At 46.3% G+C, this 25,419-nt stretch overlaps 1 protein-coding gene across 6 annotated transcripts in view; it reads left to right on the top strand.

Moving 5' to 3' along the window:
• Positions 1-21,954, top strand: part of MTCL1 (microtubule crosslinking factor 1) — a 39,097-nt gene extending 17,143 nt beyond the window's left edge. Inside the window, exons 5-16 of one of the 6 annotated variants that reach the window (XM_061554263.1) lie at positions 3,400-4,635; positions 5,577-5,711; positions 6,297-6,422; positions 6,981-7,214; positions 8,013-8,192; positions 9,418-9,588; positions 13,868-14,101; positions 16,336-16,575; positions 17,281-17,351; positions 17,526-19,065; positions 19,313-19,368; positions 19,584-19,757. In XM_061554263.1, coding sequence (XP_061410247.1) covers positions 3,400-4,635; positions 5,577-5,711; positions 6,297-6,422; positions 6,981-7,214; positions 8,013-8,192; positions 9,418-9,588; positions 13,868-14,101; positions 16,336-16,575; positions 17,281-17,351; positions 17,526-19,065; positions 19,313-19,348 — 4,203 coding nt within the window. In that variant the 3' untranslated portion in view covers positions 19,349-19,368; positions 19,584-19,757. Of the gene's footprint in view, positions 1-3,399; positions 4,636-5,576; positions 5,712-6,296; positions 6,423-6,980; positions 7,215-8,012; positions 8,193-9,417; positions 9,589-13,867; positions 14,102-16,335; positions 16,576-17,280; positions 17,352-17,525; positions 19,066-19,309; positions 19,369-19,583 lie in introns of all 6 variants that reach the window. The other 5 variants (XM_061554262.1, XM_061554259.1, XM_061554260.1 and 2 more) reach the window with 5 other exon arrangements.
• The last annotated feature ends 3,465 nt before the right edge of the window (positions 21,955-25,419 follow it).

The following is a 25,419-nucleotide window of genomic DNA, read 5'->3' as shown; positions in this document are numbered from 1 at the left end:
TATGCAATACTGTACGATTCAGTCAGTTAATTACTGCTGTATAAGCAATGATTGATTATGTGTACACTGTACACAGTATGATTACATTTTAAAAGCTTTAGATTCCAATTCATCAATATAGACCGTATTCCACTTACCGAAACAAAACACAACTCTGCATTGGTAAACATTTCCACACGACCTCCTGGCGCGACGTGATCACGCTGACACTGTGGCTGGACAGCCTTCGAAGTGTGCCATCGGTGGTGTTTTCAGTGCCATTTTAGGCTCTAAATGCGTTCGGCTCAATTCTGAGTCTCTTTCCATCACATCAGGAGCGTATTTAATTAAAGGCTACCCTGAACATCGATAAACGTAGCCCAAGATAACCTCCGTTCTCCTGTGATTACGTTTTACAGTGCTATATGCGACAGGCAAACTCGGACGGTAAGCGCGTTAGCTGCGAGGAAAGCTCTTAGAGGACTTTACGTGCAGAGCACACCAACGTATGCCCTGCATGTATATGTATGGAAGAATAAGAATAGGCTTTACCCTTTCTGGCAACAGAACTGGTGTTGAGATGTTCAAACGCCAAGTAAATACCTATTGAACGGCATCGGGTCTCAATTAACTACACATAGTTGTGGCAAAACATGCAAAGAAACATGCTCTGAAATATTTGCATTGTGTTTGAAACTGATTGGCCTACACCAGAGACAGCTTTCTTTATGCTCGCCTTTTGGCGTTCTCTGGTCTAACACTGGTGAGACTAGGCCATAAAGAAGGCTGTCTCTGTTTTAGGCCAATCAGTTTCAAAGACAATGCCCATATATTATCAGAGAATGTTTCTTTGCGTGTTTTTCCTGCCTTATTGCCAGAAAGGGTTAAGCCTATTGTTATGTTTTCATCATTTTGATACTGGAAAAAATGTCCCATAGATGTATGTATGTTGAAATTATTTCGTACCGTGCATAGCCAACTATGCTAGTCGGAGGTGCTTTAGACTTCTACACGGAAGCATAGTCCGAGATGGCATTTATAAAGGGTAGAACTCCCTGTTCTTGCGGCAGCCAATATATTTGTTGTATAAATGTTGGTAGAATGCCACCCCCCTCAATTATTTCCACTTGCTGCACACGTGTTGGCGCAGAGAATATTAATAGATCAAGGCAGATTCACTAAATAAGTATGATTTAGCAAGTAGACTCTGTAATAATTCATTTGCTTCCGGTTAATACATGTATTATTTACATTTTCTTAAGTTACTTTTCACCCAAAATAATGGACACAATATTTATACGTGGGTGTTTCAATGAGAGCTTTTTTTTTTGTTCCATGACAACTTTAGCACGTTCACCGCTTGTTGGAGAGGTTCGTGGTTCAAATCTGGCCAGCCGGCCTGGTTATTACTGTGGGTGTATTAGCCGTAAAATATGCGCAATCTGCTTCGCAGTGGACGTTGAACACCTTGTGACGTAATTCAACACGAGAAGGAGCGCATTACGTGCTGACATCATGGTTCATATTTGCCAAATTTGGATTCCACATAGCAACATTGCCCCCGACTGCAAAACTTTCTGCAGACCATGTCTGCGAAACATAGTGCCTTCATGATCGCCTTTCAATTTAAGAATGGCACGAATACCGAATGTACTTCATTATTATGTCCGAGTGATTTCAGTAAAGATTACACAGTAAATAGGCAATGATCCCTAGTATTGGTTTGCAATATTTTTTTAAAGATTCTTCTGATCATTGGCGGATATGTCATGCGATCAAAGACTCTGGCAGCACCATTGTACAATCGCACGTTAGAAGAGCAGTGAGCCGTTATCGGATTGTTTTTGTTTCTAACCTATAAAGACAAGTGACATGTATCAACCAATGAAGCTGCAGTATGGTGACACGTTAATCAACCATGGCAACATTTGCAACTATGTATACTATATACATATGAAACAGCACCCATAAATGTTTTCTAGTTTTTGTCATTAAATATAGTAGAGTACACTGGGCACATATATAATGTATAAAACATGTGTTTAACATGTAGGCTTTCGCGACCAATATCATCCATAATATCAACCCAAAAAAATCTCTTATTGGAAAACATATGTTGATGAAGGCAGCCAGTCTCAATTACGTTTCAACATCGTCAAGTGTCAGATGTAACTCTTGCCTGAAGCCACGCATAGTCGTGTACTGCCGTGTTTTACACTCGTGAAGCGTGCGAGACTGACGGCCAGCACGGCAGTAAATATGCATGTGGCTCGGACATCGCCTCACCTCGTAACCGTCACTGTTGCATCGTCAGCCTGGTAACAGGAAGCCGTCACACTCGAGCACCAACAACAGATTTATTGGGCGACTGACAAATCACCTGGCCGCTCAAGAGCAATGTCAATTAACCTCCAGGGGTCATCGCGTGTGATCATTCAAATGGGTGCAATCCGATTTAAAAATTTTACTAGCAAAGGTGACGCTTACCGCTGCCTCTTTCGAATACAAATGGGCAAATTGCACCGCAAATGTTCCCAAATATTTGCAGAAGACTGCTTGGGTTTCATGAGGCACTTCATTGTTTACAATGTATAGGGGTGGGGGGAGTGCGAGCTGGAGAGGGAAGGCAGACTAAATAGAAGGAAGTGAAACAAAACAAAACAGATTTCCGGTGCCCCTGACTAAAGCACAGGGAGGGAGGCACGGTAGGAACAACATACACCCTTCAAAATAGCAGGAAACCAGGCTTGCGCAGGTCACACCCATGAGCTGCAGAGAAACAAAGCCACTTTAACTGCGACGCTGCCAATGTGACAGAGCACTGATTTGTGTCGGTGTCCATTTGGGAATCTTAGCCCCCTGACCCTTAATCGAAACAGGCATATGAATAGTTTTCATCTTAATAATGGACCCCCTCATGTCTTCCTTTATCCCAAGTCGTGACATCTCGATGACCTCTTGCACTAGTTATGAATTAAGAATCCAAGCAAATGTTATAGATAAAAAATAATCATATTGTATTCCCTGGATTATCAATACACTTTCGGATGAAGGCCCTGCCCATTCTTTGTCAGTCGCAGGGGTTGTTTGCCCACACTTCACCACACTGGTCAGTGTGGGTTAGTAATAGGGGTGCCCAGGACTGGTTCACATTCCGCATCTCCGATTAGCGCGGTTGGCGACATACGGTTCAAAAGGCGTTTAACATACATACATTGTCAGCTATAGTCGGAAATCAAACTCGTATCACGAGGTTCATACTGCAGTGCACGGACCACTGTAGCCAAATCCACCCCGAGGCGAGTAATGATATAATAAATAAAGTGGAACATCAGCTATGATCAACATTAAATTTTGTTACAGCTCGATTTGACATTGCCATGCAGACACCACAAACATCACCGTTCACCACTCTTGCAGGAGGACAATGCAGACCTCAAGTGCCAGTTGCAGTTTCTGAAGGAGGAGGCTGCGCTGATGCGCCGCAAGATGGTGCGCGTTGGGAAGGAGCGAGACCGCTTTGAGCAGGAGCTACAAAAGTACAAGGCCTCGTACGGCGACCTGGATGGGCCTCTTACAGCAGGCGACGGCAGCTCGGCCATCGGCGGTGGCCCTCCGAGCACGCGGGAGACCGAGCTGAAGCTTCGCCTGAGGCTCGTGGAAGAGGAGGCCACCGTCCTGAGCCGCAAGATCGTGGAACTGGAGGTGGAGAACGGAGGCCTCAAGAGCGAGATGGAAGAGATGAAGTGCCACTGCGAGAAGGGGTCTGCGACGGCGGAAGGCTCTGATGCGGACGACCACAGGTCGTGCATTTCGGTGGATGGGGATCTGGGCGAGTCGGCCTGCGAGCTCAGGCGCCACCTCCAGTTCGTCGAGGAAGAGGCGGAGGTCCTGCGTCGGTCGGTGGTGGAGCTGGAGGAACAAAATCGGCTGCTCACAGAGGAGCTCGGACGCTCGCGGCCGGGCTCTGACCCTGAAGGTGACTGGGACGAAGAGATGTCTGAGAGTGGACCCCCGTCGTCCGAAAGTCTGCAGGAGGAGCTCGACATCGCACGCAGCAAGATCGGGCAGCTGAGCGGCAAGTTGGCGAAATTCCAGTACGAGAACAGGATTCTGCTCTCCAAAGCGCAGGGCAGTGATCTCGTCTCCCAGGCGAGCCACAAGGAGAGCACCGACGGCAGTCTCGAGGACCTTGGAGAACCGTCCCAAATGAGACGCGAGGGGCCTGTGGGTGGGGAGGGAGAGAACGAGGACCATCGGGAAGAAGCCACTTCTCAGATGGAGAATGACATGAACCTGCTGCTGAGACGATACGAGGAACCGCGGAAACTCGCGCGCTTCAGGAGCGAAGCGGAGCGTCTCGGGAAGGTTATAGAGTCGCTGATATCCGACACGGAGAGTTTGATCGGCGAAGCAAAGGATGCCATGCCGTGCGGTGAAGTCGAAGACAACGACGGGGAAGCTTCATTCGCGAACAGTGGACCACAACTGCTGGACAAAATCGATGCGAGGATGAGGGACATAGGCAAAGAACTGAAATCTTTTATCGAAAAACTTGACATTTCAGCAGATGATGCTGCCGATGAAGATAACACTTGCACAAGAGACACCTTCTCCCACTTTTCTCTGAATCGGGACCACACACTGGATTTCCAGGTGAGCACGGCTCGTGAAAGCAAATGTTAAAAGGACGTATGAAAATTAGAGTTGCGTACATGTTCAGGTTAATTTAATTACAATACACTGGTACTGTAAATGCCATATTGTAGTGTTCATAATTTGGCTTCCTACTACAAACCACCCTTTGATGTTGCTCCTGGTTACATCTGGATACGTTTTTCAAGGAGGTTATGCAGCTGCAGTGTCTTCTAACAAGATAGAGACACAGAAAACTATTATCTTAATTCGACTTGTGTTTTCAATAACAAACGCATTTTAAAGGTACTGAAATATTGCATGTTAAAATGAAATGTCCATTGTGCCCTTAATCCACTTGCATTGTCATCCGTGGGGCTTACGATTGCTTTAACATGTTTGTTTAATACCATCGGTGCCATAAGGATGTTGCAGCAATGTTAAGCCTGATAATAGTAATACTGTACAGAAAAACAAAGTCATGCTCACATGCCAAACACAGTTTTTGATGCTCTATCTAAAAACAAAAGATCAGCATGCTGCTGTTGCTATTCACTTATGTTTCTGCTTCTGCATGTGCGCATAACCATGGATTGTTGCACTCCCCCTTCCCTTCTCACCACTCTCCTGTCGCCCGTCATCGCAATGCAGATTTTGCAGCCAATCATCTTCTTAGTCCTCGCTCTTCTGTTATTTTCTTCCATGTCCTACGCCATAATCTTTAAGTTGGCTTTTATTTGTTTCCTCTTCATCGTCCTGTGATTCAATTACTCCGCTACGTGTTCGTTTTTATTTACGAAGATTATTTTCTATCGTTTCATATTTTTTTACGTTTAAAGGTCAAATTTTTCCTCTCTTGTCATTTTTGTTCTTGCGTGTGTTGTGTCTTTGCGTGTGTCGTGCGTGTATGTTGTGTGTTTGTCGTGTGTGGATGTCTGTCTTCTATAAACTGTATATAAAAGTCTGAGCTGGAGGATCAGGCGTCTTGGGATGAACATTCGGTTGACAAGGCTTGCAACCTAACACCTGCAGACAAAACCTCTTCCGGAGCATTGCATGAACGAATTTATGGAAAAACAGATTCTGTGGAATCTGAGGTTAGTATACTAATACTATTAATATGATTCATATCAAGCTTAATTTGTAACTTTATCACTCTCTTTCGATTTAAAGCTTTCGTGACTGCAGGGATTCATCTTCTTGGTTCTTTCGGTAAAGTCACGTAGAAGGGAAGTAATAAAATAATAAAAATAAAACACAACAATTATTGTGTTTTATTTTTATTATTGTGTTTTATTTTTATTATTTTATTACTTCCCTTCTACGTGACTTTACCGAAAGAACCAAGAAGATTTATCACTCTCACTTATATTTCAGTTGTCTCTTGCTGTTTTCTATCTTACGTGGTATAATCGTATCCCTTTGTTTTAAGACACTAATTGCTGCCATTCTACAAATTAGATTCTGTCTATGCAGTATTTGTATTTTGCAAGAGTGTTGTTCATTCAAATAATTTTCACAAACGCAGCCTCAACCCTTAACGTACTAATACAAATGCCTACTCACAAAGGCCCTCCGCTGGAGCTGAACGTCCTAACGTGCAATTTTCAAATCAAGAGTGCAATTTTTATATTCTCTGCAAATGTCCAAAATAACCGCACGTTGTATATCTACACCATTAGCTACGAGAGTCGCAGGAAGTGCTCTCAGAAGCCAACATGACCATTCAGCAACTTCAGGTGCAGTTGGAGCAAGAGCGGCAGTATCGGAGAGAGGAAAACCAACACCTGGAGAAGCAGATCTCCCTGGTGAGTACACCTGCCACTTGAATAACAAATACTGGGCATATGCATGAGCCCCATATTCTTCTAGTTCCCTGGCCTTGGGGCCATTGGGGCATGACTGTTTCCTTCAATTGATGTCTCGTTGCAGTGGTCTCTCCGCCTCTCTCTGTCCGTCACTCCGTCTTTCAACTGAGACAGCTTCTATTCCAACCCTTGTTTGATGTCTAGGCAGATCACGGGCTTCCTCGCTCCCTAACACCGTCCAGTGTGTTCTTGATCACCGTCATTTGCAGCCAGTCACCGTTCAATCCTGGTTATGTGTTCAAAACGTTAGTGTTTCCTATTTTTGACGTGACTTAGTCGCCTTGATTTTTTTATGTCCGTTTGATTTTTCCAGGACTCCCTTGTTCATTGCGTGCTCTTTATAAGACATTTAATAAATCCCGAAGGCTTCCATTTCAAAGGCGATATGAGAGAAATCAAACGGTGATGACAAACGTCTAAACCTCGTCTCCGGCATTGGCCACAGTATCTCGTGCCACCTGACACGGCTGCCCTTCTCTCCCGAATCTTGTACGAAAGCTCAAGGCGGAGCAACGGAAGCTGGCGCTGCGGCGGGACTTTGAGCTGCAGAGCGTGCGGCTGCAGCAGAAGCTGGAGCGCCGCGAACTGGCGAGGGCTCGCGGATCGCTCGTGCAGGAGGTGCGCTGCCTCCGTCAGGGCCTGGCTCTCGTGTGCGCGAGGCTGCGGGCCGTCGTGCGGCACTGGAGGCAGGGCCGCAAGGACCTGGGGCTCGGGGACGAGGCCTTCCTCGACGTGAGTTGACGGCCGCGGTGGCGAGATGTTAACTACCTCGCCGAGTTTACAGGAGGTCGCTTGTATATTTGTAGTTTGCGTGTTCTCACCGTGGTCGTGTGGATTTTTCTCCAGGTCCTCTTCCTGTTTTTCCCTCCACATTTAGAAACGTGCGTTGAGGGTGTTTGGCTGTTGTAATCTTCCACATGATAAGCCACTTTGTTGGGCTATAATTTTTGGCAGGTCACTTCTGAAAAATGGCTATTGCTCAGTGCGCCCTACCTGGTAAAATAAAAAATTGTTTAAAATAGTTTGCTTTATTTGTTTATTTACGAGACCATCTTTTGTCCCCTGCTTCACATTTTTGGTTTACTCCGGCATTGTTTTTGCCGTGCCCATGAAGCTAGACCGCTCATCGAGTGTGGCGACAAGGGTGGCCTTCCCTGAAGTACAAATAAAGCTGGACATTGCATTGGAAGAAATATATTTCACAATGCTGAAAGAGGAAAGGGACTGCATGTAAATACACCGTTTTTGTTGGTGTTTTATCACGTAACTTGCAAATACGGGGACTTTCAGTAGCCTGGAAAGACTCGCAGACTTCCCTGGACAGCCACCTCAAAAAGAAGAGGACAGCCCTGGACAAAAACCACGACAGGTTGGAAGCCTATTGGGGACCCGGGCCAGGGTTCTATTGCTGTTCCTAGGCCATTCCTGGGGCCAGCGATGCCTGGTTTCCAGTGGTTGTCTAAACACAGCATGGAGTGGGGGTTGAGGCATGGGTCCGTCCCATTGTGTGATTGTATGTGTGTGCTGCAGCTGGATGGAGCTGCGGATCTCAGTCTGGTCCTGGTAGAGAAGGACCTTCTGGAGGACCTGTCGGAGGCATCCAACACGTCGGAGAGCACAGAGGACAGCGGAGTGCACTCCTTGCTGGAAGGCTTGGCTGAGAAGAGAGACAGCCTCACCGCCATGGAATGTCTGGGCAAATGGGAACAGGTCGGTGCAGTGGCTTTTAAATTCACTGGACGCATTTCCCATGTGAATGTGTGAATGTGTGAATGTCAAGCGTCCGTCAAAGTGATCACTCGTGAGACACTCGGGACAAAACCTTTTGGCAAGCATGACACTTAAGGTTATTTGGAAAATTTTATCGACAAAAAACAAAACTATTGCTCATACCATAGATAGCAACATAAGGATAATGATGCCTACACAATTAGAAATATAAATAAATCATAATTGTAAACTGTTTGTAATATAACCAGTTACATTCATAATGACGATTGCTGTGTATTTTTCGGCGTGTAATATTCACATATTGCACACAGATTTTTTATATAAAGCAGTGTGCACATGCACCTACGCGTTAGATGTTAAACTGCAAATGCCCCGTGCGTGTTTAAAATTGGTGCCAAAGTCACTAGGTCATCATAGCCAATGCCGTGGATGACACACCACACCATGCTGTTACTTACATCCTTCAGCCAGATCTCTTAGTTGGCACTGTAACTTCAAGGTCTACTCTCACAGTATTATCCCCACCTCTTGAGTGAAACGCCAGTTTATCCATACGCATACGTTTCTAGACTCTTTTAACGTGTTAAGAAAAGCGAGATGGACAGGCGGGGTTGCCATCTGAGGTACAAAACACGAGTAAATATCAGAAGAAGAATATTTAAATATACCAGATAAGGAGATAATTAAATTTTAATGTATTGTTGTGATTTGTTTTATTATTATTATTATTATTATTGCATCACTTAGAGAAAGAAAACTGCACTTTCAGTGCCATGAGAAGACTTGCATTTTTCCCACGTCATCTACCGCAAATGAGAGGATGATCGTGGGAAAAAGGAAAACAACGTGGACAGGTGGTAATCTTAGTGGAAAGCCTATGTATGTATGTTGAATGTCTTTCGCACCATACCTAGCTATTCGGAGGTGCTATGATCCCGGGTACCTGTTGCCAGGGCTACCCAGAGGGGAAGAGGGGGGTGTGATGGATGGAGGGGGGGGGGGTCACAAAATGGGCCTTCCACATAACGGACCCCACAACGGGGCCTGCGTTTTTTGCTGCTGACGAAATAAGGCGGCGGCTGGGTGGGGGGAGAAGTGGGGGCCCAAGTCGAATTCTGCCCCCAGGCATCCAGAATCCTCTGGGCAGCCCTGCCCGTAGATCTCTGCCCGACGCCTCCTGGTTCTCGTGATGTGGTCGTTCAAGCAGGGCCGGGAGAGCCGCCGTGTGCTCCTGGAGCTGCGCTCGGTGCTCGAGGACCTCCAGTCGGAGTTCCGCGAGGAGGAGCGGAGCCGCTCCGAGCTGCAGCGAGAGTTCGCCACCGAGAAGGCCACCTGGGAGATGGAGCGCGCGCAGTTCAAGTTCGTGCTGTCTCAGGTAACCGACTCGAGGGTTTGCCCGGCCTGTCCTGGTTTGTCCTCTTAATCGGCGTAGCAGTCCTAGGAAATCGGTACGTCTTCACGGGTCGTTGAATAGATCTGGCTCTTGGCAGTTGCGGCGTAATAAATAATAAATAATAAATAATAAATAATAAATAATAAATAATAAATAATAAATAATAAATAATAAATTATAAATAATAAATAATAATAATAAACATAAATAATAAATAATAAATACGCCACCCAAGACAGGGGGCCCGGCAACCTGCGGCTCCGGAGCCGCGTGTGGCTCTTTACAGGATGCTCGGACGAGCTTGTGGCTACTTCGGCTGCTGCGTGTGAACGTGCTGTGCGTACGTGCTGTGCGTACGTGCTGTGCGTGCGTGCTGTGCGTACGTGCTGTGCGTACGTGCTGTGCGTACGTGCTGTGCGTACGTGCTGTGCGTGCGTGCTGTGCGTACGTGCTGTGCGTACGTGCTGTGCGTACGTGCTGTGCGTACGTGCTGTGCGTGCGTGCTGTGCGTACGTGCTGTGCGTACGTGCTGTGCGTGCGTGCTGTGCGTACGTGCTGTGCGTACGTGCTGTGCGTACGTGCTGTGCGTACGTGCTGTGCGTGCGTGCTGTGCGTACGTGCTGTGCGTACGTGCTGTGCGTGCGTGCTGTGCGTACGTGCTGTGCGTACGTGCTGTGCGTACGTGCTGTGCGTGCGTGCTGTGCGTACGTGCTGTGCTGTGCGTGTGCGTGCGTGTGCGCGTGTACGCATGCATATGGGGGAGCGGTAGTGTAGCGGTTAGCGCGCTGCGCTATGAACCTGGCGACCCGGGTTCGATTCCCGCTCACGGCCAACACCAGTGACGATTATCTGAACCGGTCCTGGGCCTTCCCTAGGTCGACTCAGCCTGAAATGAGTACCTGGTGCAGTGTGTAAACATCTCCACTGGGGAGACAAAGGCGGTCGGGCATGGTGCTGGCCACCCACCCCCTCGTGTGTGCTCGCTAACAACACTTCCCCTACAGTCTGTTAAGGCTATACGGGGGAATCTTTATCTTTGTTCGCATGGACATGCATTGCGGCTCTTGGAATATTTAGTTTTGTACCGAATTTGAAACAAATGTCGCCTTCCCTTTAATTTTGGTTTGCCGACTGCTGACCCCAAAGACGATGCGTTTGCATGCCGTTCTCCCCCTCTTATGGTATCGTTACATATTCTTCCTCTCGCGTTACCTCAGAGGTGACAACCCTACACCGAACCCAACACCCAACACACACTCGGGACACACAATAAAGGGTGGGGGTCTGTTACTTCAACAATTTCACATTGTGGCAGAGCACGCTTGTCTTTGCTTTGTGCTGCCAATTGCAATGTTGGCATATTACAATTATATAATTAATACGCGACAAGAATAACTAATTGCCACATTACATAAGTATTGTGATTCGTATTGGTATTCATTTGAAATGATGTTGGCATGCATGCAATATGATTTCAAGTCTTTCACGAAAAACAACCATCAATCATGAAAATATTACATGGAAAATATTAAGCGCTATTTTATTAGTTTTTTCACTTGGTAGAATTTGGCCAAACATTTCAGGGAGGAAACGTCATTAAATTAGTTTAGCTGCTCCACTTTTTTTCCTATGTCAGGATAAGTATTATATAGGTCGCGTTGCAATATAAATGATAGGAATTCTGATCTCTTAACCTGATTACTTTATACATTTTTATATATACAGTATATGATGCATATCTTTCCAAGGGAATTATTCATACGCAGGGCTTTCAGTATTAGCATTACACATAATATATTGCAGTTACATTCTTATTAAATTAAACAAAAAAAAACCCTCTCTAAGTGGATAAACTACTGATATTCTCGTGAGCGGCAATGAAATATACGGCGATTCGATTGCATTCCCAGTAATAGTTTGGATGCGTTCTCAAATTATCGGTGACTACTTTAAAATCAGCTCCACAGCTGCACAAAGGACCTTAAAAAAAGACCCGAGAGTGGGCACTGTACACGCATCCCCTGCCGCAGATGTGCGAACCACCAGGAGTGATTTGCTCGATTGGTCACAGAACGGCTGCAGTGGCAGGATTTGTGGAATGCTTCTACAGTATAAAGTCCGTTAGAAAGGTACGCTTTACCCAAACTGCAGGAAACCGTACTGTCTGCCAATATATATACACACCACTTATGATCCATCTGTACAATGCAGAATGACATATTGACTCACAAATATCATTTCTGAACCTCACACTACACATATGAAATTGCATGTGTAAGAATCAACATTTCTCGATCCATTTATGCTGTATGTGAAGCGTCTATGTGGCCACCGCAGCCACTGTTTAGTCTGTTGTCCCTGCCCTGCACATCCGATTTGCACGTTTGGCTACGTACGGTGCAAAAGAAGTTCAGCATACATAGAGGCTGCTAGAATAGCCACAATGTAAAAAAAAAACAAGATATATTCTCAAATCAAATTGTTACCCTGAATTATGACAATGCATTGAATCACTGCAGTGGGGGTGTGAATGATTAAACCTGGAATTGACGTAAAATGTGGATTAAAACTGTTACTTTCATTGGACCTTGCCAGAAATGTGCCACATTATTCAGTACACAACTTTGAAAGTAAAGTTAAAAAATTCCAGCACGAGTAAAGTAAGGGGGAACCAGTCTAACTAAAAGCCAAACAAATTGGAAACGACTAAAACATTTTTTAAATAGTGAAGAAAGACAATGAGATGTCAGTCATGTGATGGGAACAGTAAAGGAGCTAGTGGGTGAGGAGGTGGAGACAGTTGTTGTGGAGATAGGGATCACAGCAGTGGCATCTCGACCTCGAAGCTGTACAGCATCAACGCACCACATCTGTTGTGTTTCTCACTTTTTGTGGCGCAAAAAAAACAAGCATGTTAATGAAATCTTCTTGGTTCTTTCGGTAAAGTCACGTAGAAGGGAAATAATAAAATAATAAAATAGTTTTTTTTATAATGGTTTATTTTTATTATTTTATTATTTCCCTTCTACGTGACTTTACCGAAAGAACCAAGAAGATGAATCCCTGCAGTCACGAAAGCTTTAAATCGAAATGTTAATGAAATTTGAACCAATCTAAGAGGTGTTTTAAAAGAGCCCCCCTACGTGTCGTAATGCAGGCGACGAGTATCGGTTATGTGAGATTTGTGTTTCGCAATCAGAACAAGTGTTATGTGTGTTCAAAAGCATACTAACGAACAGGACCGTGGCCTGGAATCTCATTAATTAAAACTGTTGTTTTCTTGTATGGGCATTGAACTTCTTTTGCACCTTACATAGAAAACCATCGGAATTGGGGGTGCGGGGGAAGGACAACAAACTATACACAAAAAAACTGTTCTAAAGAAATTCGTTTTTAATCTCGACTTAAAAGTGCATAGCTCCAGTGGCTCTCTTAATATCGGATGGAAAAGCGTTCCAGACGGCCGCAGAAGCGCCGTCTTTGTTCAATGGCCAGCAGCCAACATCCGGGTGGCTCAGGGCTCAAAGCACTGAAACATCACCGCTGTGATACTGAGTTTGAATCTGGGCATGCACTCATGATTCAACCGAGTTCCGTAATTCATCAAGCCGATTGTCTCAACGCCAAACACTAATAACTGAACAACAAACAAACACACGCACGTCACGTACAATTAGTTTTTTCACTTCGTTTGGCTGACTTGCAGCCTCGGAGAATTAAGCAAAACGGTTTCACTGCTATGTTATGGAACTGTTTCTCATTAGCAGAGAAAGTGCAGCCCATAATGTGGAATGTACCTTGACGAGACCTCATTAGTTGTGATATTACTTGGTGCACACCCTATGAGCAGTTCTATGTGCAAACCCCGTGTGTTCTCCAGCACATGGGGTATGCACTGCTCTGCGAGAGTTCTGAAATTATTATTCATCCAATGACATGATGCCCATTTCACAAGTTGAGTTTGAACACTTGGAAATGGAGAATGCATATTTATACAAAAAATAAATGACTAGTTTCCAAAAATATGGATTTAAAATATCAATTGCCTCAGCGATTGAAAGCACCTTACATCACACCTCATCTCAACCATTCCAGTGCTCTGCGGTTGTATAACATCAATCCTCTACTGAAACCTATTGGCCAGCCAGAGCCAAACTAATAACCTAACTTGTGATGCGTCTGCCTGTTTGCTTGCGCTGGCACCGGCCAGCCAAAGCGATAACCTTGCACGGGACGCGTCTGGTCGCTTGCCCTGGCGCAGCTGCAGGCGGACATCTCGTCGTCGGGCGAGGAGCCTCCGCTGCCGGAGCAGCTGGCGGAGCAGCAGAAGGCGCTGCTGGCCGACATGCACGGCCGCACGCTGGAGCTGCGGCGCCAGCTTCACGCCGGCGAGCGCGGCTGGGGCCGCGAGCGCACGGAGCTGCTGCAGCGCTTCGACCACGAGCGCAAGGATTGGGAGCAGCAGCTCCGCCTCATGCGGCACAAGGTCCACCAGGTCGGCCGCCCGCCCGCGCCAGCCGCCCGCGCAATGTTTAACCACAAACGTTTAATTTGTACATTTGGTGTTCCTCGACAAGTCTTACAGCGCGAGGCTCTCGCAAAGCTGCTGTGTTTCGCGGACGTAGTCTCGTGGTAGATTTATCGCTGTGTATGTAGCACTCGGACGGGTGAGCACCATGCACACCAGACTGGTGGAGTGGGCGTTGTGTGTAGTAGAGTGCAACGCTGCAGAAAAAAAAAATTGCTCCCCTAACCCTGCCCCCACCTTCACAAACCCGCACCGACCATCGTGGTGAAGTATTTGTATGTATCCTGATCTTGGAATATCATTATTTGTGTTATCTTCGTATGTATGTGTTTTGGACTTCTTTCACACATAGCCAACCGTGTTAATCGGAGGTCCGGGGGAAAGACAACAAACTAAACACAAAAGCAGTTCTTAAGAAATGAGTTTTTGATCTAGATTTAAAAGTGCGTCGCTCCAGTGGCTTCTCAATATCGGAAGTTAGAGCATTCCAGACGGCCGCAGAAGCGCATTTGAAGCGTTCTCCTGATGAAGTAGTTTCTGGGCAGTTCTTTAATCTTGGCGAACTGGGATCATGACACTGGCACACGTGGCCTGCTCTTCTCCAAATAGGTTCCTAAATGTCCACGGTGAAGCAGACGGCACGTATCTATGGTTGCTATACCCGCGGTGTTAACCAGGGCGGCTACGGATCACGAGCCACAAATCTCTGCAACCAACCAAACATTTCCCTTAGTTTATTTGTTCAAGTGATTATTGTGTAACGCACAGTACACGCATATTAAAATGCTTACTATTTGAAAGTTGACAATGATTCGAAGATGCATGGCAGGCTTTCACGGTACCGTAATTTAATAATGCAATTAATAATTATTCATATTGCAAGCATAGCAGTACTCGAAACAATAAGGACAGTTGCAAAGGTACGGCAAGATACGATTTTGCGATAATCATTATATTTTGAAAACGTATATGTCAAAGCGTATCGTGAAAAATGATATCGCGGCAACCCTTGACCTGGCTGATGGCTGCAGTGGAGGGGGGGGCGGGTGGTGGAGCTTGCAAGCGATGGGGGAGGGGTACTGATCGTGTTCGCAGCTGCTGTTGAGCTCCTGTGGTCGACTCGCATAAGAGAAAAAAAAGTCAAATGCCAAACATTGATTTATTGTTCTTCAGCAATGAGAAAATGCACCTCTATCAATGAAAAGGCTGCAGATTGGGTGAGACCAACGGAAAGCAAGAACAATTGCTCAATAGCTTAATCCTTTAATGTTTACGTAATTCGCGATTTTGTTCTGCTGTATTTTTCCCACTGTTGATGAGTGTCCTGTGATTACGCAGACTTTGCTCGTTTACTAAGCCACCTCGGCCAATGGTAACAAGATACAGTCATTGCAACCGCACGTAAATTGAGAGTGTGAAATCGAATGCCCTCTAGCCACAATGCCACTCATCCACAGAAACACGGCAATCCCACAGTGGTAGGGTAGTGGTGGAATTATACAAACGTTTTCAAATCTGATTAGCATGAACAACTGCTAACATTTTTACAGTTCCATTTAGGGCATACTGCAACAGCACTGGATATTTTCCGCATCCAATTACTATCCACATAAACAAGTGAGAGCCTTGAGCTCTCACCTGTTCAGGCTGCCGTATGAAAACGTTGCGCTCTGGCTCTGCTCCTCTGAGTTCTTGATCAAACGTTGCATCCGATTTGCGAAACGTGTGCGAATTATCAAGTGTCTTTAGAATCATTACTATATGCATGTAAACCTGTATGGATTACAAGTCGACACATATTATAGTTAATATTTCAAACGTGCTTTCAGTTATGATGAACATCACCAAAATGTGCCCTATGGTATATATTCTACACACTTTTTTTAATAAACTGATTATATCTCATAGTATATGATGGGTGGGGATGAGTGTAGGTTGAAGGAGGGCTGGTTACTAAGACAGGCTTTGGTGTGAGAGGCCCAGAGACTGGTGACCAAGAGGAAGATCTGTAGCCAGATCACGTGATACAGTAAGAGCATACCTTGAAGGCCAACTTTTCAAGTTTACAATAGCTACAGAATACAGTGGAAGGAAATGCTGGCCAAAGGTGTGGTGCTACGAACCTCATTGGCCACGATGATCTCTTGACCATGATGTCTCTGTTGGTAAGTTGCATTGATGATTGTGTTTCAATCCCTTAGCTACAGAAAGAGAAGCCATCGCATGCAGCCAGTGGGTTGGCGCAGCACCTCCCTGGAGTTTCATCGGGCCTCCGAAGCGAGCAAGGAAAGGTCATCTCCATCCTGCGCTGTGGCCCTGACGCCCACATGCTGAAGGACATTCGGCCACGTGCATTCGAATCCCTGGTTCTGGACGCACTCAGCCTGGACTCGCCAAACCGGGAGGCACTACGCAAGGCCCCAATGCTGGGACAGAATGAGGTAACGCAAGGCAGAATAACTCAATTCCACTGTAATGAGCAAACATAGCCTTGCCCAGACGTTGCACATTAGAAGGTCGGATTTATCCACTCTAATTAAATATTGTTTTCCATTAAAAACGCATTAAATGCACTGCCCACACCTGCTGTGGGCATAATGTAAAATGAAGAATGACAGAGTTTCATAATGAAAGTGAAATTATGACTGTAATTAAGCTAATTAAGCTCCTATTGTTGAACTGAGACATTGTGGGCAATAATAAATAAAATAAAGTTGTAAATTGGAAGTTTTCCTTTTTTCAAACAAAAAAATGCATACCATTGATTATTTTCAGCTCTTGTCAATCCACTGCTGGATGAAGGCCTCCCCACACGCTATGTCAAATCATGTGGTTGTTTAACCATACTTCACCACACTGGTCAGTGCGGGATGGTGAAGTAATGGTGGGGCCCAGGACCGGTTGACACAGCACTCGTCACTGATGTTAGCCATGGCAGGAAGTTGATCTCAGGTCACTGGATTCATATAGGACAGTGCACCACCACTCCAAACTCAACCAACATTGATTTGTTTGCTTGTACCATTTGAAATAACCAATTGTGACTTTCCATTCTGCACCGCTGAACATTTCACTTGCAATACAATCGAATGTATTCTCAATATACATGCGTGTTGTTGTGCTTTCTTGCTCTTTTCCACATTCAGGTGAAACTATTCCGTAGAACAAACAGTGAGGAGCTGGGAGAAGACACTGATGGTAAAACAGGTTTACGCAGGTGTGTTGGACGGATCACAGAGCAGTGAATCATTTCCATTAAAATGCTGCTGTATATATTGAAAGTATAACATGAAATATTCAAGATTCATGAATACCGATATACAATGAGAAAAAAAATTGTTGTGGGCTAATTGATGTGACTTTAATTAAAGACTTGCTCGTGTCTTTCTAGGGCAAGGTCAAGTTCCTCCATCAATGACTTCGATGCCCAAATGGACAGTGCGCCGTACCTTCCGGAAAAGAGCTCCCCGACCAACAGCGATCCGCTGTTCATTAAGATCGACGGGGTCTCGCACCCACTCTCGCCAGACGACCTGAAATACATCGAAGAGTTTGCAGCCAGGCGGAGGGTCAACGACGCCACCCACGACCGCTGGTCGAGCGACGGGCAGGAAAGCGAGCAGGCTTTGCTGCAGGATGGTCCCGCCGAGAGCGAAGGGCACTCCTCCTGGTACCTCACCACCGGCGTCGACATGAGCGGCGGCGTCCTCGCAGACGCCGAGCTCCGGGCTCAGCAGATCATGGGCTTCGGCCCAGAAGAAGCCGAGAGAGACGGGGAGGGGTACTACGGGCGTCGGTCGCCCAGGGGATCCGACGCGGCGCAGCCGGAAGGCGACGCCGGCGACGGCGGCTATTCGTTCCTGTCCCCGCACAGGAGGCGAGCGGCCGACTCGCGCTGGTCGTCCGAGCTTCTCGGCCGTCGGAGCGACTCCTCCGAGAGCGGAATCGCGTCGGACATACAGACGTCCTCGGCGGCCGAAACGGAGGCGTCGCGCAACATGAGCGACGACATGAAGGAGGCGGCGTTCGGCACGCGGACGGGCGCGCAAGGGGGCGGCGGGGACGACGACGACGAAGACGAGGACGGCGGCGGCGGCGGCCGTCCAACGCGGGACACCGCCAGCCAGACGGCCTCCGCGTCCACCACCGGCACGCAGACCGTGCGCACCATGGTGAACGTGTGCGCGCAGACCGAGTACGTGCGGGGCCTGTCGTCCCACCGGGCGGCCGTGCTGCAGCGCGCCACCTCGCAGGCCGTCCTCGGCTCGCCGCGCTCGTCCCTCGGCGCGCGCGGCAAAGTCTCCGCGGCGGTGGCGGCGGCGTCGCCGCTCGACAAGATGGACGCCCGCTTTGAGCGCAACTGCTGCTCGAAGTTCAGCTCGCCGAGATTTCCGCGGAAGGCCCCCGCGGGCCGTGCGGAGCAGGCTCGCTATGGCCGAGACTCGCCGCTGTCGCGACTCGACTCGCTGAAAGGGCAGAGCGAGTCGGCCTGGGCTCGCTCCACGACCACGCGGGACAGCCCCGTGCACACCACCTCCAATCACGGCCTCTCGAGCCTCTTCACGTTTATCGATCACTCCACGGAGGTGCCCGGCAAGGCAGGGGCAAAGCCCGGCGGGAAGGAGCCAGTGCGGTCGCGATCGGTCGACATGTCGCGGTCAAACTACGGGCTCATCCAAGAGATCCTGAAAAATGCTCGAGACAGATCACTGAGTCCCAACTCCAATCGGGAACAGAGGATCTGCGCTGCGGCCGTCAAAAGCTGTTTTGGGTCTCCGAAGAGGGAGGTGCCGGTGACTTCCCCTCCCAGAGCGAGAGAAGCCCTTGGTCAGTCGAGCAGTGAGCCTGCAGCAGCGAAGTCATGCGACCAAGACGACGCAGGAGAGAACAGCACAGACAAACCTACGGGGAATACTCCCGAATCGCCGTCGGTAATGAATACTCTGCTTTTATCCGATCCTAGCTTAGCAACATTATTTTTGCCTCCTTCGGCCATGTGTTATTTGCAATGTTTTGTTGAACATGACGGTTACGGAAGCTGTTTTTCTCAGTGAATTGTGCTGTGGTTTGTGAAGGCTGCATGCAGTTTACTTACTCAAACTACCTGTTTTAACATCTTTACTTACTAACACTAATTTCTGCTCTTTTACCACATCTTGCTGGACATGCATCCAGAAGCACCCTGTTGTATTAACAGCCCCTTGGAGCTCCTAGCATGCCAACTTTAGACTGCTGTAAGTCTCCTTTTCTCGGTGAAACAATCTCCTATTTGCTGTTTCCACTTTTCCAATTACATTTCTTGAATTGCCATCAATTCTCTTTGTTCACTCATTTTCTGAACCTCCCAACAATGTACCCAATGCGGTCAAAGCATGAATGTATGCGACTCTGTTATTGTGACCGTTGTTTTTTTTTCTCCCTGGTTTTTTATTTTATTCTTGTGCCACAGTCCCGCGAGTCTGCAGCTGCTCGGCGTTCTCAAAAATCCACAAGCCGGACCTTCCAACCCCGTTGGCCGCCGCGAGATTCATCCTTCCCATCCCCCGTGGCATCGAGCAAGAAACCCAAGTCCGGTCCGGCAAACGCTTCGTGTATTAAACCTTCAGCTGATGCAGGTGGAAAACAGGAAGGCGAACACGCAGACATTCAAGGTGAACTCGAGGGTGGTGGGCGTTGCTCGCAGTCCCGTCCGCAAGAAACTGGGGAACATCCAGAAGGCACCGAGAACGGCGCATCGGAAGCAACAGAAAATGAGGCTGCCGCCCGTGGTACTGAAGAAACATCAACGAATATGACGTTGGAGATTGATCAAGAGGGCACGACGGACGTTGATGATAACCTGGGTGGTGAAGACAAAGATCTCAGAGATTTAACTGATGATGATGATGAGGAGGAGGATCCAAGTGGAATCTCGATCAATGTCTATATAGACACAAATGCCCATTCTGATGATGATGATGATTACAGCTCAGCAGACAAACCGGAGAGCAATAATGAGCTGATAGCTCACGACGAAGGGGAGAATCCAGCACCAGATGATGCAGAATGCATTGCCTCAATGCCAGACGATGAACAAACATTCGATGACCCTGCAGAAGAAGTCGAATTTAATACAGATGTGGCTAACGACGAGTCTCCGTTTGAGGACACGGAAACATGTGAGCCAGATGGTGGCAATGATCTTGAAAACGACGCGGATGACACCGGGGACCTGGACAAAGTGGAGGAGCTGGAGGAAAAAGAAAATGATTCTGAAGCAGAATCGGAACGGGATCAACTTGAAGCAGAAAATTCTGAAGATGGCAATGATCCCACAGCTTAGGTGAAAACGCGTATGAGAATTTTGATAGCAACAATTAATGTTACGGAAATAAAAAGATTAGTGCCAATTTTCAAGTTTGTATGCAAGTTCTTTCTTGCTTTTTCTCAGACACAGGAATTCGTATCTAGCATATTGAAATGCAGCCATATCATTTATATGCGAAATTTGATAAAACATTTAAATTATTCATGTAAACTTAAACGGAGAAATATTAATTTAATTCTAAATCGGCTGTTTGCACATCTGTTAGCACAATCCACTCATTTGTTAGTTACGTTTTGAGTTTTGGTTATAAAAGTCCAAATCGAAATCACGAAATTTGTATAAAGGGGCCGTCCATAAATTACGTCACGCACCTAGGGGGGGGGGTCAGACATTTGTGACGATGTGTGACGAGAGTGGGGGGGGTTGAGAAATGTGACGTCACATCAAAATGCGCAACTTTAAATAAATATAGAATTGTTCTCACAACACTCCCACAACATCAGAGTACAGCGCCACATTAAATACGCGCTACTATGACAATAGTTTAAAGCGATTTGAAGCATGTTTTATTTTCAAAATGGAAATATGGTTTGGGGGGGGGCAGAGCTTTGTGATGTCATATTTGAGGGGGGGGGGTCTGACTTTTTGTGACGCCGTGTGACGAGGGAGGGGGTGGTCAAATTCGTCATTTATGGACGGCCCCTAAGTGACAAACCGTAGCCTGCAAGTAATTATTTTTCAATTTCACCCGCAATTTAAGTTTCTGGAATTGCATAAATCTTCTCGCTCGTTGGACAAAAAGTACCAAATCGGCAGGGTGTCTTATATTATTGGTCTTATTGATACTGTTAAAATATATTGTGGATGTTTTTATTTATTCCACACACTGCCACTTTGATGTGCTACTTTAATGTTGGGTTAGGAGACGATACCAGAACGCCGATGAAAGCTTTATGTTCAACTGTGACGAACGACATCTGTTGTGAAATACGCGTGCTGTTATTCAAGTCATCGCTGTGCGCGGAAGAACACACGTCACATGTATTGATGATATGTGGTTGGCGTTTGGGCCGAAGTGCTGTTTCGTGCATGCTAATGAAGTTAGCACTTTAGTGCTTGTAGTTAGCACAAATGATTTGGTGTCAGTAATGTGAAGTTTAAGGTTCCGTGATATCCCTGTAACCAGTTAATTTATATAATTGATGTTTTGAAAAGTGGACAAATGCCTACACTTGTATAAAAAAAAGTATTTTTAGCTGTGTAATGTTTTTATTGTACTTGTAATTATTTATGTTGTCAGACTACTGTAGTGATGCCTTTATATTAGTTCCAATTAATTATTTTTCAATAAATGTAAAAGAAACGGTCGCTTTTTTTTACATAATCAAAGCTGGTTTTTAGGTGTGTGTGTGTGTGTGATAATATATGCCTTAAGTAACAATAACTTGCAATGTTTTTTGCATTTGAGTTTAAGCACTGTATTTGGTGAACAAATAAAGTGCTGCTGAAGTCTGCCCACGTTGACCTTTCTTGTTAAAACTAAACCACGTTCATATTTAGTGAAGGGGGGGGGTGTGGGAATATTCAGAATAAACTCAATATAAACATGGGGCATCAAAGCTTCGATTTAAAGCTTTCGTTACTGCAGGGATTCATCTTCTTGGTTCTTTCGGTAAAGTCATGTGACTTTACCGAAAGAACCAAGAAGAGGCATCAAAGCTGTTTTGTGTTGCGGGAGATGAGTTTTCGCAGAGTGCTATACACACAGTTTTTATAACGGCAGATGCACGACTTAGTCCTTAAAACGACATGATTTTTGACAGTGGCATAATATTGGTTATTCGAGATAACACGCCTAATTTTAGACCGTCGGTGCTGCATGCAACTATGAAAAGGAAAATACATTTCTCAAGCCAATGTTGACAAGTACGAATGGAGATAATCTCTGACGAAGGCTCTCATTCATAGGATCGTTTACATATTTTTTTCATTGACAAGGCTTCTCAGTTCAACAGCGCAAATGTATATAATGCATACCATGGATTGTCTAGTGAATACGCGACTCAATCATTGCAAATATTTGCGTGAGAAAAATGTTTGCCACTGGTATTTTTTTCTCCCAACTGGTGTTCTAATTGCAAACTAATTCAGGATGAGAAAGGGTGCATAAAGCTTGAGATTTTTCACCTACTCAATGCATCTCACAGTATTTTGATAGTAAATAATTTACTATCCCTGGGATGGATAAACGATTAACTTTTGAGAGGTTAAAAGGTTAAGGTGCAGCCCAAACCGCTCACTCGCACTGCTGCTGGTGGAAGGGCCTCCAATAGAGCAATGGCTCTCAACCGAGGGGTATCTGATTATAAATGTGTGAAATTATATGATACATGAGGGTCATTGGTGAATTATCACGTATGAATCTTCTAATATAAAATAATTACGATCCCATTTCGATCCGTATGGCAACCGAGAACGATGTAACATTCTAGACTTTATTGATCATATACAATGCGGTTTACTCGAGTAGCTATTGAGCGCGAAAGCCATGTTGGGTCTGCAAGGGCTACTCGGTTGAAACAAAATTCAAGAGAACCGTTGCACGAGAGCGAACACTTGAGGGTACTTGGCCTATGTTTCCACGTTGAGCCCAGATGTGTTCGAAGATGTGGGCGTACCCACACTTTACCCCACCACCACGCAAAATGCCCATCGATTTAAATTTTGCACCCGCCTGTAATGCTGGGAGAACGGAGGCGTGCTGGGAGGGAAATTTGATCAACTTGCACCACCATTCCAACCGCTGCACTGGGAGATGGAAATTGGAAATGCATCGGCGAACTCTGGTGCTAACCATCACCACACAGCAGCTCGCCCATGAAGCATAAGTCGGCGTCGATGTAACCGTTCTGGCAAGATCTAGGGCAGTGGGTTTCAAACTCCCAGTACCTGTGTGCAGCTTTTTCTTACGTAATTACCAACCCTCACGTGTGCGTCCTGTTTAGCTGCGTGATTTCCTTGCACATTTTTACACATCTGCAATTGTCGAAGGCTGCACCGTGGGAGGTCATGAGAACTGAAGTTTCCAAAACACTGATTTAGGCCTGGCTGAATGGTATACTTCAGTTGCCTATCCAGACTTACACTTACCATTACTGTCTAGATGTGTTTATCTGTAGTCACCTGTAACAGCTCTGAGATCATTGTCAAGCCATCATCTGTCCAAAATGCATCTCGCTGCCGCACACAAATTCATTGCTCCATCTCCGCGCCAGTCGTATTCACGCCCCATTCTCTCTCTTGACCTCTATTCCACCACCAGCCTTGTCCGTCGGTCATTCCTCACAGCGATGTCGCCTTCTTGTCGTACGGCTGATGTAGGTGCACAGCAACAACTACAATTTCGCATCGAGGCGGTCGAGCCAGAGTATCGGAGTATTAATTCTAGATTTGAAGCTTTCGTGACTGCAAGGATTCATATTCTTAGGTTTTTCGGTAAAGTCACGTAGGTAAAAAATTAAAATTAATAAAATAAAAATAAAAATTACGACGTTTCGGAGGCAACACAAGCTTCCGTCTTCAGGTGGAACCGTCACAGCACGATTGCTACTTGATACAGCTATCGTGCCGTGACGGTTCCACCTGAAGACGGAAGCTTGTGTTGCCTCCGAAACGTCGTGATTTTTATTTTACTTTTATTTACTTTTATTAATTTAAATGTTTTACCTACGTGACTTTACCGAAAAAAACCTAAGAATATGAGTATAGGAGTGTATCGCTACGATGTCTTCTTCGTATTTGCGGATTGGGAATTGCGTTCTTTAACGGTAACTGCTGTATACACGTACGGTATTTGTAGGATGCGTCGCACATTTTGGGTCGTGATACTTTATCCTTCTTGAGAAACCTCATTATTCACCACGTGCGATTTCTCGCGGATTTAAACCTGAAGGGTGGTCTGGGTCGACTCGGTGAAAGGACGGCGATCGGAGCGACTGCGCTGCCCACATTTCCGCTGTCCAAAATCAGTCCGCCCACCGGCTCAGGTCCTGGTGTGGGGGCCCGTGGACACTTCTTGCGGCCAGCTTCCTCGAACAATGGCAAGTTCTTGTACAACAACAACAAAATGAGGGGAAACAGACGTTTCCAAACAATGCCCAGCCCTCTGTGGTCCCCTTGTGAAAGGACTACCGTCACGTGGGAGGCAGGAGGACAAAGGAGCGACACGCACGGCGCTCTGTACACACACACACGGCATTGCCATGTGCGTACGGTTATGTCACCGTTTTTGGCTTTTCTGCTGACTTCCTTGTATCCACAGAGGAATGATCCTAAGTTGGAATTCCCAACCCACGTGCCAAAAAAGTACGGGGGGGGGAGGGGCGGTGGAGATCTGCACGTGTGCAATGCACAGCAGCACAGCGAGAAGCCCCGAAAAGCATCCTTATGAGGGCATGCCTGAGCTTGTATGTCTTGCCATGGATAGCAAAAAAAAAACATCCATGGGCTTTAGGAATGTTTTTTTCTCTTTTTTTTAGTTCGGTTGCTTGCGAGCAGTTACCGGTACACTCGTTGTTGTCACGAGAGATGCAAGTAAATACACTTCGTTGGGGTTTGCCCCCGTCTATATAAATCACATAAAATAGGTCAGATGCGATGTCTTCGCGAATATGCTCGTTGAAATAATGCGTGTCATGACAATTGCGAATACTGTACGTGGCGTCAGATGTAAATGCGTGTTGCTGGACAATCCATCCATTGACTGTGTTGCATTCAGCAAGCTTGCGCTCACGTGCTTTGTGTTATTGATGCAGTTAAAGGTGCAGCCATGAAATTCCTTTGCTCATGCCACCGCTGGCAGAACGAAGGTCTCTAGAAAGTGTCCCTCTGGAGGGCGTTTGGCCTACTCATCCACGCAGACGTCTTGGTAAGAGTTGGGAGCACTCACGCTTTACTGGCCGGCGTGCTCATTTGTGAC

This window comes from Lethenteron reissneri, chromosome 19 (assembly GCF_015708825.2).
Source record: "Lethenteron reissneri isolate LAM-NWPU_2019-01 chromosome 19, ASM1570882v1, whole genome shotgun sequence".
Lineage (NCBI taxonomy): Eukaryota > Metazoa > Chordata > Hyperoartia > Petromyzontiformes > Petromyzontidae > Lethenteron > Lethenteron reissneri.
Note: the sequence above shows the minus strand (reverse complement) of the source record. Positions and strands in the feature narration are given on the sequence as shown.